Raw genomic sequence first — 12,460 nt, forward strand, 5'->3', positions numbered from 1 at the left:
CGCACCGAGACAATCAGCAGGGAAAGAAAGGCCCCAGATCGACTCACCTTGTAAATAGTTACACTATTGACTTTGGGGGGGTGGGGGAGTGTTGTTATATATGTAAACCTGTATATACCTTGTGTAGCCACCAGAGGGCTCATCCCCTGGAGTCCCAAGGGATCCCACAATCTCTTGGTAGCACCTGTACTTAAGGAGACCTCACAGGGTGGAGAGGCACTCTGGAGACCTGCAATAAAAGACTAAGGTCACACTTTACTTTGAGCTCACAGTTTCCAGTCAGACTCTTTATTCATAGATAACAATCTCAATCTCTGCAATTACCTTGGGCTCGACTTTCCGCCACTCCCTGCCCACTTTGATTGGGCAGTGGGCAATTTTCCCCATAATGTTTTTGGGGGCTGCGCGGCCCAGCCTGAATACCCTGCGTGCGGGTCTTTCTATTTAAAATCTGGCCGCCAGCTACGCGGGACCCCGGGAGCACTGCGCGGCCGCACAGCTGAGAGGGAACTGTGGCAGTGGGCCTTTGGCATGTTAATGAGGCCCGCCCATTAAACTCCTGTACAGGCTGGCCAGTCTCTAGGCCCGGGAGTTAAAATCACCCCCCCGCTCTCCCACCCCCTACCCACACAACCCGCCTTTATCTCTCTGAACTAATCCTTCTAATCTCAGCCCATTTCCTACCCAAATAATCAGCCGGCTGGGTCATTTGTAATATAACGAAGTTGGGAAACGAGCAACGCAGGAAGCTGCCTCAGAAGAAAATACTGACCTCGGACATTGAAACAACACAGGTGCAATTCTGACGCTCGTCGTTCCTTACACTGAATGAAGAGCCCTGCATTCTGGCCTGGTCCTCGGCTCCCTCTTCCTCCTCCGGCAGGGTGGGCATGCCGGGGGGCACAATACAATGCGGGCTGCGGGTCAGAGAGCCGGCGGAATGGCACGAGGGGTCGCGCCCTGGCAAAGCAAAACGGCTCAGCAACGCTCGCAGAGGGGAGTCCTCGGCCCAATCTTCCTCTTCTGATATCTGTGTGTAAACAAAAGGGAAGGCCTGTCACCAACAACAACAGCTTGTATTTATATGGCGCCTTTAACGTCCTAAGGTGCTTTGCAGGACATTATAATTTTTTTTTAAATGTGATACCGAGCCAAATAAGAAGAAATTAGGGCAGGTGACTAAAAGCTTGGTCAAAGAGATCGTTTTTAAGGAACGTTTTGAAGGAGGAAACAGAGGCAGAAAGACGGAGAGGTTTAGGGAGGAAGTTCCAGAGCTTGGGTCCCAGGCAACAGAAGGCACGGCCACCAATGGTTGCCTGATTATAATCAGGGACGCTCAAGAGGGCAGAATTAGAGGAACGCAGACATCTCTGGGGGGTTTTGGGGCTGGAGGTTAAAGCGCGTCATTTGAAAACTCAGGCACGCTGACTGAAGACAGACCCCAGATCTCATGCTCTAATGAAAATAAACATAGTGGGAATACGATTCCCAAGTATCCCTGATTTTTTTTTAGTTCCCTTTGTGGTTGCTCAGTTATTTTCAGAATTCTACCTTGCCAACAACTCCATTCTTGCTGTATTGTGTGACTGCCAGGATGGTACAAGACGAACTAGATGGATCTTGGTCTTTTAACATCTAGCAAGTTCCATGCATTCGACACAGCCCCCTCCCGCAAAATGGAGGATTAAGGGGTGATCTAATCGAGGTGTTTAAGATGATTAAAGGAGTTCATGGGGTAGATAGGGAGAAACTATTTCCTCTGGTGGGAGGAGTCCAGAACAAGGGGGCATCACCTTAAAATTAGAGCCAGGCCGTTCAGGGGTGATGGCAGGAAGCACTTCTTCACACAAAAGGCAGTGGGAATCTGGAACTCTCTCCCCCAAAAAGGCAGCCGAGGCAGGGGGCATAATGTGTGCACCTGTGAGTATGCTCACGGGTTAGCGGAGCTGTTGAGTTGGGAGTGGCTTAGCCAGTCACGTGATGTTCACAAGACTCAATAAAACCCCAACCAGTTGGGTTCGGGGGATCCATGATGAGACAGGTGGCTGTGAGGCTGGTGCATGAACTGAAAATGTGTCGTGTGATTGTTAAACCTTTGCTAATAAACCGACTAGTTCTCAATAGCAATGTGTTGCTATGAATTCTTAAGCAAAGAACCCATGAAGCAAATACATTGCAGGGATTCAATTGGAAATTTCAAAACTGCGATGGCTAGATTTTTGTTGGGCAAGGATATTACGGGACATGGAATGATGGCGGGTAGATGGAGTTGACATACAGATCAGCCACGATCTGATTGAATGATGGAACAGGCTCGAGGGGCTGAATGGAATCTCCTGCGCCTGTGTTGCCCACTCTGTAAGGTTTATGGTCTAACCATGCGGTCAGAAAGGAGGTGGAGAGCACAATGCAAAGAGAGAGGAAGACACAGGGAGAGTCATCCCGAGCCAGGCCAGGTATACTTCCACAGAACACAGGAACAGGAGGAGGCCGTTCAGCCCCTCGAGCCTGCACTGCCATTCAATCAGATCATGGCTGATCGGTACTTTAACTCCATCCACCTGCCTTAGTCCCAGATCCTTTTATACCCTTGGCTTGTAAAAATCTTTCGATCTCAGATTTAAAATTATTAATTGAGCTAGCATCGACTGCTTTTTGTGGGAGAGAGTTCCACACGTCTTTGCATGAAGTAGTGTTTCTTAACTTCTCTCCTGGCTCTGATTATATCACGGGGTTGGAGGTAATATATTAGCATGGATAGAGGATTGGCTAACTAACAGAAAACAGAGAGTCGGGATAAATGGATCATTTTCCAGTTGGCAAACAGTGACTAGTGGAGTGTCGCAGGGATCGGTGCTGGGGCCTCAACTATTTACAATCCCTATTAATCACTTGGATGAAGGGACCGAGTGTAATGTATCCAAGTTTGCTGATGATACAAAGATGGGTAGGAAACCAAATTGTGAGGAGGACACAAAAAATCTGCAAAGGGATATAGACAGGCTAAGTGAGTGGGGAAACATTTGGCAGATGGAGTATAATATGGGAAAATGTGAGGTTATCTACTTTGGCAGAAAAAATAGAAAAGCAAATTATAATTTAAATGGAGAAAAATTTCAAAGTGCTGCAATACAGAGGGATCTGGGGGTCCTTGTGCATGAAACACAAAAAGTTAGTATGCAGGTACAGCAAGTAATCAGGAAGGCAAATGGAATGTTGGCCTTTATTGCAAGGAGGATAGAGTATAAAAGCAGAGAAGTCCTGCTACAACTGTACAGGGTATTGGTAAGGCCACATCTGGAGTACTGCGTACAGTTTTGGTCTCCGTATTTAAGGAAGGATATACTTGCATTGAAGGCTGTTCAGAGAAGGTTCACTAGGTTGATTCCGGAGATGAGGGGGTTGACTGATGAAGATAGGTTGGGTAGGTTGGGCCTATACTCATTGGAGTTCAGAAGAATGAGAGGTGATCTTATCGAAGCATATAAGATAATGAGGGGGCTCGACAAGGTGGATGCAGAGAGGATATTTCCACTCACAGGGGAAACTAAAACTAGGGGGCTGCCCATTTAAAACTGAGATGAGGAGGAATATCTTCTCTCAGAGGGTTGCAAATCTGTGGAATTCTCTGCCCCAGAGAGCTGTGGAGGCTGGGACATTGAATATATTTAAGGTGGAGAAAGACAGATTTTTGAGCGATAAGGGAATAAAGGGTTTTGGGGAGTGGTCGGGGAAGTGGAGCTGAGTCCATGAGATCAGCATGATCTTATTGAATGGCGGAGCAGGCTCCAGGGGCTAAATGGCCAACTCCTGCTCCTATTTGTTATGTTATTATAAGCTTCTACCCTACCAATTCCTTTCAAAATCCTAAAATCTTCAATCAAGTCCCTCCTTAGCCTTCTATATTCCAGGGAACACAAGCCTAGTTTATGAAATCTCTCCTCATAATCTAACCCTTGGCGCCTCGGTAACATTCTGGTGAATTTGCGATACGCTCCTTCCAAGGCCAATATATCCTTTCTAAGGTGCGGGGCTCAGAACTGTACACAACAACAACAACTTGAATTTATATAGTGCCTTTAACGTAAAATGTCCCAAGGCTCTTCACAGGAGTGAATATCAATCAATATTTGACCCCGAGCCACATAAGGCGATATTAGGACAGGTGACCAAAAGCTTGGCCAAAGAGGCAGATTTTAAAGAGCGTCTTAAAGGAGGAGAGAGAGGCGGAGAGGTTTCAGGAGGAAGTCCCAGAGCTTAGGGCCCAGGCAGTTGAAGGCACGGCCGCCAATGGTGGAGCGATGAAAATCGGGGATGTACAAGAGGCCTGATTTGGAGGAAGACAGACCAGCACATCTCCAGCTTGTCTCGGCACCCAGGGAGTGCAAAGATGGAAAAAAAATCAATCCACATAAGACTAAAATAGTGGTGTCCCATTCCTTGGTATCCCATGGACCTGTTGCTCTCCATGTAACACATCTACAAAACATCCTCTTCCTGGGCCTACAAAACTCTGCCTACCAGAACTTGTCATCCGTTTAGCCATGAAATAAGAAATAATTATCCGCCAGCAACAGGATATCCAATCCAATAACTGGGCTCGGAAGCAGCAAATTTGGTGCACGGCCCATATACAAGGTTATAGAAACATAGAAATATAGAAAATAGGTGCAGGAGTAGGCCATTCGGCCCTTCTACCCTGCACCACCATTCAATGAGTTCATGGCTGAACATTCAACTTCAGTACCCCATTCCTGCTTTCTCGCCATACCCCTTGATCCCCCTAGTAGTAAGGACCTCATCTAACTCCTTTTTGAATATATTTAGTGAATTGGCCTCAACAACTTTCTGTGGTAGAGAATTCCACAGGTTCACCACTCTCTGGGTGAAGAAGTTCCTCCGCATCTCGGTCCTAAATGGCTTACCCCTTATCCTTAGACTGTGACCTCTGGTTCTGGACTTCCCCAACATTGGGAACATTCTTCCTGTATCTAACCTGTCTAACCCCGTCAGAATTTTAAACGTTTCTATGAGGTCCCCTCTCATTCTTCTGAACTCCAGTGAATACAAGCCCAGTTGATCCAGTCTTTCTTGATAGGTCAGTCCCGCCATCCCGGGAATCAGTCTGGTGAACCTTTGCTGCACTCCCTCAATAGCAAGAATGTCCTTCCTCAGGTTAGGAGACCAAAACTGTACACAATACTCCAGGTGTGGCCTCACCAATGCCCTGTACAACTGTAGCAACACCTCCCTGCCCCTGTACTCAAATCCCCTTGCTATGAAGGCCAACATGCCATTTGCTTTCTTAACTGCCTGCTGCACCTGCATGCCAACCTTCAATGACTGATGTACCATGACACCCAGGTCTCTTTGCACCTCCCCTTTTCCTAATCTGTCACCATTCAGATAATAGTCTGTCTCTCTGTTTTTACCACCAAAGTGGATAACCTCACATTTATCCACATTATACTTCATCTGCCATGCATTTGCCCACTCACCTAATCTATCCAAGTCGCTCTGCAGCCTCACAGCATCCTCCTCGCAGCTCACACTGCCACCCAACTTAGTGTCATCCGCAAATTTGGAGATACTACATTTAATCCCCTCATCTAAATCATTAATGTACAATGTAAACAGCTGGGGCCCCAGCACAGAACCTTGCGGTACCCCACTAGTCACTGCCTGCCATTCTGAAAAGTACCCATTTACTCCTACTCTTTGCTTCCTGTCTGACAACCAGTTCTCAATCCATGTCAGTACACTACCCCTAATCCCATGTGCTCTAACTTTGCACATCAATCTCTTGTGTGGGACCTTGTCAAACACCTTCTGAAAGTCCAAATATACCACATCAACTGGTTCTCCCTTATCCACTCTACTGGAAACATCCTCAAAAAATTCCAGAAGATTTGTCAAGCATGATTTCCCTTTCACAAATCCACGCTGACTTGGACCTATCATGTCACCTCTTTCCAAATGCACTGCTATGACATCCTTAATAATTGATTCCATCATTTTACCCACTACCGATGTCAGGCTGACCGGTCTATAATTCCCTGTTTTCTCTCTCCCTCCTTTCAAGCTTGTATGTCATAGATTGACGAGAATGGTTCCAGGGATGAGGACTTCAGTTACGTGGATAGACTGGAGAAGCTGGGGTTGTTCTCCTTTAGAGCAAAGAAGGTCGAGAGGAGATTTGATAGAGATGTTCAAAATCATGAGGAGTCTGGACAGAGTAGATAGGGAGAAACTGCTCCCTTTGGCAGAAGGGTCGAGAACCAGAGGACACAGATTTAAGGTGATTGGCAGAAGAACCAAAGGCGACATGAGGAAAATCCTTTTTACGCAGCGAGTGGTTAGGATCTGGAATGCACTGCCTGAGAGGGTGGTGGAGGCAGATTCAATCCTGGCTTTCAAAAGGGGATTGGATAAGTACTTAAAAGAAAAAAATTACAGGGCTACGGGGAAAGGGCGGGGGAGTGGGACTAGCTGAAGTGTTCTTGCAGAGAGCCGGCACGGGCTCGACGGGCTAAAAGGCCTCTTAACTATGCTGTAACCATTCTATGATCCTATTCTATGATTCTATACCCTTCCTCGCCAGATCAGCTAAATTTCAGATTACAAACGGATGGAGTTGTACTTTGTTAATCAATAGATTACAGGAGAAGTGAGTTCACCAACTTCAGGCCAATGGGAGGCTTTGTACACACTGCCTCTCCGGCCTTCTACTTCACACAATAAACAGCCTGCAGAAAATCCATGTAGATTTAAGATAATTGGCAAAAGAACCAGAAGGGAGATAAGGAGAATTTATTTTACACAGGCGCGTTGTTATGATCAGGAACGCGCTGCCTGAAAGGGCGGTGGAAGCAGATTAAGTAGTAACTTTCAAAAGGGAATTGGATAAATACTTGAAGGGGAGAAATCTTCAGGGCTGTGGGGAAAGAGCCGGGGGAGTGGGACTGATTGGATCGCTCTTTCACAGAGCCGGCACAGGCTCGATGGGCCAAATGGCCTCTGTACTGTATTTGCTTCATGGGTTCTTTGCTTAAGAATTCATAGCAACGCATTGCTATTAAGAACCAGTTGGTTTATTAGCAAAAGGTTTAACAATCAAACTGCACATTACCAGTTCACCCACCAGGCTCACAACCACCTGTCCAATCATGGACCCCCCCCCCCCACCAAACCCAACTGGTCAGGGTTTTATTGAATCTGGTGAACATCATGTGACTGGCTAAGCCACTCACAACTCAACAGCTCTACCAACCTGTGAGCATACTCATAAGGAGCGTACATTACAGCCTTCTCCTGTGCTGTTTGATTCTGTGATTCTAACTATGCTTCGACGTACTATTGTGCCGCAAAAGTATTTGTTTTGTTTGGGTTGTGAGTGTAAGAGGCAGTGATGAGGATCAGTGGGCGAGGACCAAGCTGAAGAATGCTGTCGGATAAAGATCAGCAGCTGCTCCCGTCCCTGTGGAATTCAGAGAGTAGCCTTCAGGAACTGATGGTCGCAGGGGCCATACTCCAAACATGGATGAAGTATTTGAAAGATTATGAATTTAGATCAAGTTGCCCTGGTAATCGTCCGCACTTTTGAAGAGGAGATCGGGCACTGCAGACTCACCGCGGGCGCTGGAGGCTCTGTGTCGGTCTCTGCGCTCCGTCGATGCTCAACGCCCTCCCGCAACGGACTGCTACCTGGGCTGCTCCATACATTACAAAATAAGTACAAAATAAATAACAACATTAGACAGCAACTCCTACAAGATCCAAACAAAATGATAATTTATTCACTTTGTAGTATGCCACACAATCAGAGGGGCAGTACTGAGGGAGCACTGTACTGTTGGAGGATAGTGCTGAGGGAGCACTGCACTGTCGGAGGGGCAGTACTGAGGGAGCACTGCACTGTCGGAGCGGCAGTACTGAGGGAGTACTGCACTGTCAGGGGGCAGTACTGAGGGAGTGCTGCACTGTCGGAGGGGCAGTACTGAGGGAGCACTGCACTATCGGAGGGGCAGTACTGAGGGAGTGCTGCACTGTCGGAGTGGCAGCACTGAGGGAGCGCTGCACTGTCGGAGCTGCAGTACTGAGTGAGTACTGCACTGTCAGAGGGGCAGTACTGAGAGGGCGCTGCACTGTCGGAGGGGCAGTACTGAGGAAGAGCTGCCCTGTCGGAGGGGCAGTACTGAGGACTGAGCTGCACGTTGGCCAACATTTATCCTTCAACCAACATTGGTAAAAACAGCTACTGTGTTCACTAGCAGCCCAACCTAGTGGCCACTCTTGGTGTGTGAGGAGAAAATCGGAGCCGATGCTGATTCCATCCTCCTCAGTCATTCCCACACACCACTCACTGGATTATCATGACAACTGGGAATGATGACTGACGTTTCCCCCTCCCTGGAATCAGACCAACACAGACCCAGAATTAAACCCTCGACCTTGTGCTGAAGGCAGCTGCCACCTTTCCCCATGTGCCCTCGTGGATAGCTCAGGGCCAAAAATGCCCCCCGCCCCAAACGGGGTGGATAATTGTCTGCCTGAATCCATGGGATGGGGAACAGAGGGAAATTGGCATTTTTTTGTGTTTTAATTTGTTGCAGCGATGTTTGGGGCGGCTGAGTGCATCCGGAGCGGGTCGGAAGGTGGGTGTCATCAGCGGCGCGCTGATGTGTAGCAATGTTAAAGGGGAGGGCCGCTACGAGTTATGCAGCGGTGGCTGCCACTGGGCCACCAATGAGGGCTGAACCCGTGGCCGCCATTGCTGGACCGACTTTAGAGTCAGCCAACAATTAAAATAAAATGGCGACCGCAGCAGTGTGCCCTCCCCTTTAAGGGCAGACTCGCTGCCCAGCCACTGGCAGCTTCCCGCCGGGTAAAGCTGTCGGGGGCACCGAGCGGCGGTGGCTCCGCTCCTGCGGAGCAATTTCCCTGGCGGGGCAGAAAGGGTTTGACATGTACCCAATGGGGCAGGAACACGGGGCGCAGTGGTAACCCGCGTGCACTGCCTCCGGCCCGGGGGATGGGTTGGTCCATCTGCCTGCTCCCATTCGGAAACGCCTCACTGCCGCACGTGTGGACATACTGCCCCATGAACCTTAAAGAGGGGGTAATTTTGGCCTCCTCAGGTGGAGCTGCTTCGGTGAAACGTGCACGGCGCTGGAAGGTTTGGAGACTCCGCAACGCTCCGACGGGCCGCGCAGTTCATTGGCCGGCACAGCTCGTTCTGATTCAGATAAGTTGCCATTAAAATTTAATTTTTTCTCACCTGCTTGTGCTCTTTGTGTCTCTATCTTCAGTCAAGGGCTCCTTTGATGCTGAAAGTTCCTCTCTTTCCGCTTGACTTTGACCCAGTGACAATGGCCTTAACTGCTTCTGGCTTCCAAATGGTTGGCGACTCCAGAAATGTTCTAGATTAAGGGCATCTGTGACATTACAAATGTTAGTAATGAATCCTGTGTTCTGGGCAGTGGTATCTCTATCAGTAGCAAATGTGTGGACAGAGTGAGCAAAAGTACAACAGTGCATGGCCTGTGGATCTGATCATCTCCCAAAGGCACCTATATCTGAAAATTGTTCTCTGATTATTGATAGCTGCAAAACATCAGGAAAAATATGGATGAGCATGTCCATTCGGCCCAGTCAGCCGAAGCGCAGTGGGGTCGCACTCTCACCTGAGTCAGAAGGTTGTGGGTTCAAATCCCACTCCAGAGACTTGAGCACAAATTAAAGGCTGACAATCCAGTGCAGTAGTGAGGGAGGGATGCTGCACTGTCGAAGGGGCAGAACTGAGGGAGCACTGCACTGTCGGAGGGGCGGTACTGAGGGAGCATTGCACTGTCGGAGGGGCAGTACTGAGGGAGTGCTGCACTGTCGGAGCGGCAGTAGTGAAGGAGCGCTGCATGGTCAGGGGGAAGTACTGAGGGAGCTTTCGCTGCATTGTTGGAGGGACAGTATTGAGGGTGCGTTGCACTGTCGGAGAGGCGGTACTGAGGGAGCACTGCACTGTCGGAGGGGCAGTACTGAGGGAGCACTGCACTGGTGGAGGGGCAATACTAAGGAAGTGCTGCACTGTCGGAGGAGCAGTACTGAGGGAGTGCTGCACTGTCGGAGGGGCAGTACTGACGGAGCACTGCACTGGTGGAGGGGCAATACTAAGGAAGTGCTGCATTATCGGAGGAGCAGTACTGAGGGAGTGCTGCACTGTCGGAGGGGCAGTACTGACGGAGCACTGCACTGGTGGAGGGGCAATACTAAGGAAGTGCTGCACTGTCGGAGGAGCAGTACTGAGGGAGTGCTGCACTGTCGGAGGGGCGGTACTGAGGGAGCACTGCACTGTCGGAGGGGCAGTACTGACGGAGCACTGCACTGGTGGAGGGGCAATACTAAGGAAGTGCTGCATTATCGGAGGAGCAGTACTGAGGGAGTGCTGCACTGTCTTTCAGTTGAGACAATAAACCGAGGCACAGTCTGCAATCTTAGGTGGTTGTAAAAATCGAAGAAAAGCAGGGAAGTTCTCCCTGAGGTCCTGGGGTCAATATTTATCCCTCGACCAACATCACTAAAACAGATTATCTGGTTATTATTTCATTGCTGTTTGTGGGATCTTGCTGTGCGGAAATTAGTTACACGTTTCCTGCATTACAACAGTGACTACACTTCAAAAGTAATTCATTGGCTGTAAAGCGCTTTTGGGGGTCTTGAGGTCATGAAAGGCGCTAGAGAAATGAAAATTATTTCTATCTTACCGAGGAGAGGCGTGTGCAGTCCCGAACTGCCATGGTCTGTGCACAATCCAGTGTAGATACCGAGGGACTGTTGACGAAATTGGACAAGGATCTCCTGAGATAAAGGCCACACATCTGGTTCCTGTTTCTACATCGCAAGATAAAAATTTGTTAGCAAATTTGATTTCAAATAAAATGTTAGAATTTTTTTTCATACATACAGTTCGCAGATGGGAATGTGTCCAAAATTGTACTGCTGTATTTTGTTAACTTGGTGAGGGTCATTTTTATGTGTGGAACTGCTCTCACTCGTAAATTTCCATTCTATACTGTCCCTCCTAGATTATTAAACACAGGAACATCAGAACTGCGAGACAAAAAAATGACCAGGTTCCATCAAGTTAGCCTTCTGCCATCCAGGGAGTTGCATGATCCAATGATAATGGGGTTGTTGACCAATCACAGCGATCAATCCCTATCAATGAGTGTACAGCAGACCCAGACACGAGGTGAGGAAAACCCCCAGTGGGGGAGAGCTTTGGGAACCACAGGTCCAAAGTCCCCTGTTCCTCCCGAGCTCGCTGCACTCATCACACATCATGTCTCACATTACTCACATACTGTGTCCGGAAATATCATTTTCTGAAAGAAACCTATTTCCTATTGCATTTGATGAATCAACACTAACTGCTTTCACCGTCTCCCTAGCGAGCCTGTCGCATAGATTGACCATCGCTCACTAAAATTCCGTTTCTGCAGATTCATCATCATCATAGGCAGTCCCTTGGAATCGAGGAAGACTTACTTCCACTCTTAACGTGAGTTCTTAGGTGGCTGTACAGTCCAATACGAGAACCACAGTCCCTGTCACAGGTGGGACAGACAGTCGTTGAGGGAAGGGGTGGTGGGACTGGTTTGCCGCACACTCTTTCTGCAGCCTGCGCTTGATTTCTGCATGCTCTCGGCGATGAGACTTGAGGAGCTCAGTGCAGATTAGGGGTGAGATGGAAGGGTTGGTCTGATGAAGAAAGGTTGAGCAGTTTAGGCCTGTACTCATTGGAGTTTAGAAGAATGAGAGGGGATCTTATTGAAACATATAAAATTCTAAGGGGGCTTGACAGGGAAGATGTGAGGGTATCTAGAACTAAGGGGCATAATTTCAGACAAAGGGGTCATCCATTTAAAACGGAAATGAGGAGGAATTTCTTCTCTCAGAGGGTCGTGAATCTTTGGAATTCTCTACCCCAGAGAGCTGTGGATGCTAGGTCATTGAATATATTTAAGGTGGAGATAGATAGATTCTTGAATGATAAGGGAGTCAAGGGTTATGGGGAGTGGGCAGGGAAGTGGAGTTGAGGCCAAGATCAGATCAGCCATGATCTTATTGAAAGGCGGAGCAGGCTCGAGGGGCCAAATGGCCTACTCCTGCTCCTATTTCTTATGTTCTTACATGTTGAATTTCCCCCTTTCAATGCAGGCCATGCCCTCTGGTTCTATTGTTCTGGACATGAGACAGCTGGTCTCAGTCGACATTATCCCATCCCTTCAGTATCCTAAAAGCAGCAATCGTATCACATCTCAACCTTCTCTTTTCCAGTGAGATCATGCCCAATTTCAGAACATAAGAACATAAGAATTAGGAACAGGAGTAGGGCATTTGGCCCCTTGAGCCTGCTCCACCATTCAATGAGATCATGGCTGATCTTCTACCTCAACTCCACCTT

At 48.3% G+C, this 12,460-nt stretch overlaps 1 protein-coding gene across 1 annotated transcript in view; it reads right to left on the reverse strand.

Annotated features, from left to right (window-relative positions):
* mrvi1 (murine retrovirus integration site 1 homolog) overlaps positions 1-12,460 on the reverse strand; it is a gene marked incomplete at its 5' end in the record, with an annotated part of 156,848 nt that overhangs the window by 98,284 nt on the left and 46,104 nt on the right. The window contains 4 exons of the mRNA XM_070899451.1: positions 773-1,030; positions 7,631-7,709; positions 9,278-9,434; positions 10,758-10,884. Coding sequence (XP_070755552.1) covers positions 773-1,030; positions 7,631-7,709; positions 9,278-9,434; positions 10,758-10,884 — 621 coding nt within the window. The remainder of the gene's footprint in view (positions 1-772; positions 1,031-7,630; positions 7,710-9,277; positions 9,435-10,757; positions 10,885-12,460) is intronic.

Source organism: Pristiophorus japonicus, chromosome 14 (assembly GCF_044704955.1).
Source record: "Pristiophorus japonicus isolate sPriJap1 chromosome 14, sPriJap1.hap1, whole genome shotgun sequence".
Taxonomy (NCBI): Eukaryota; Metazoa; Chordata; class Chondrichthyes; family Pristiophoridae; genus Pristiophorus; species Pristiophorus japonicus.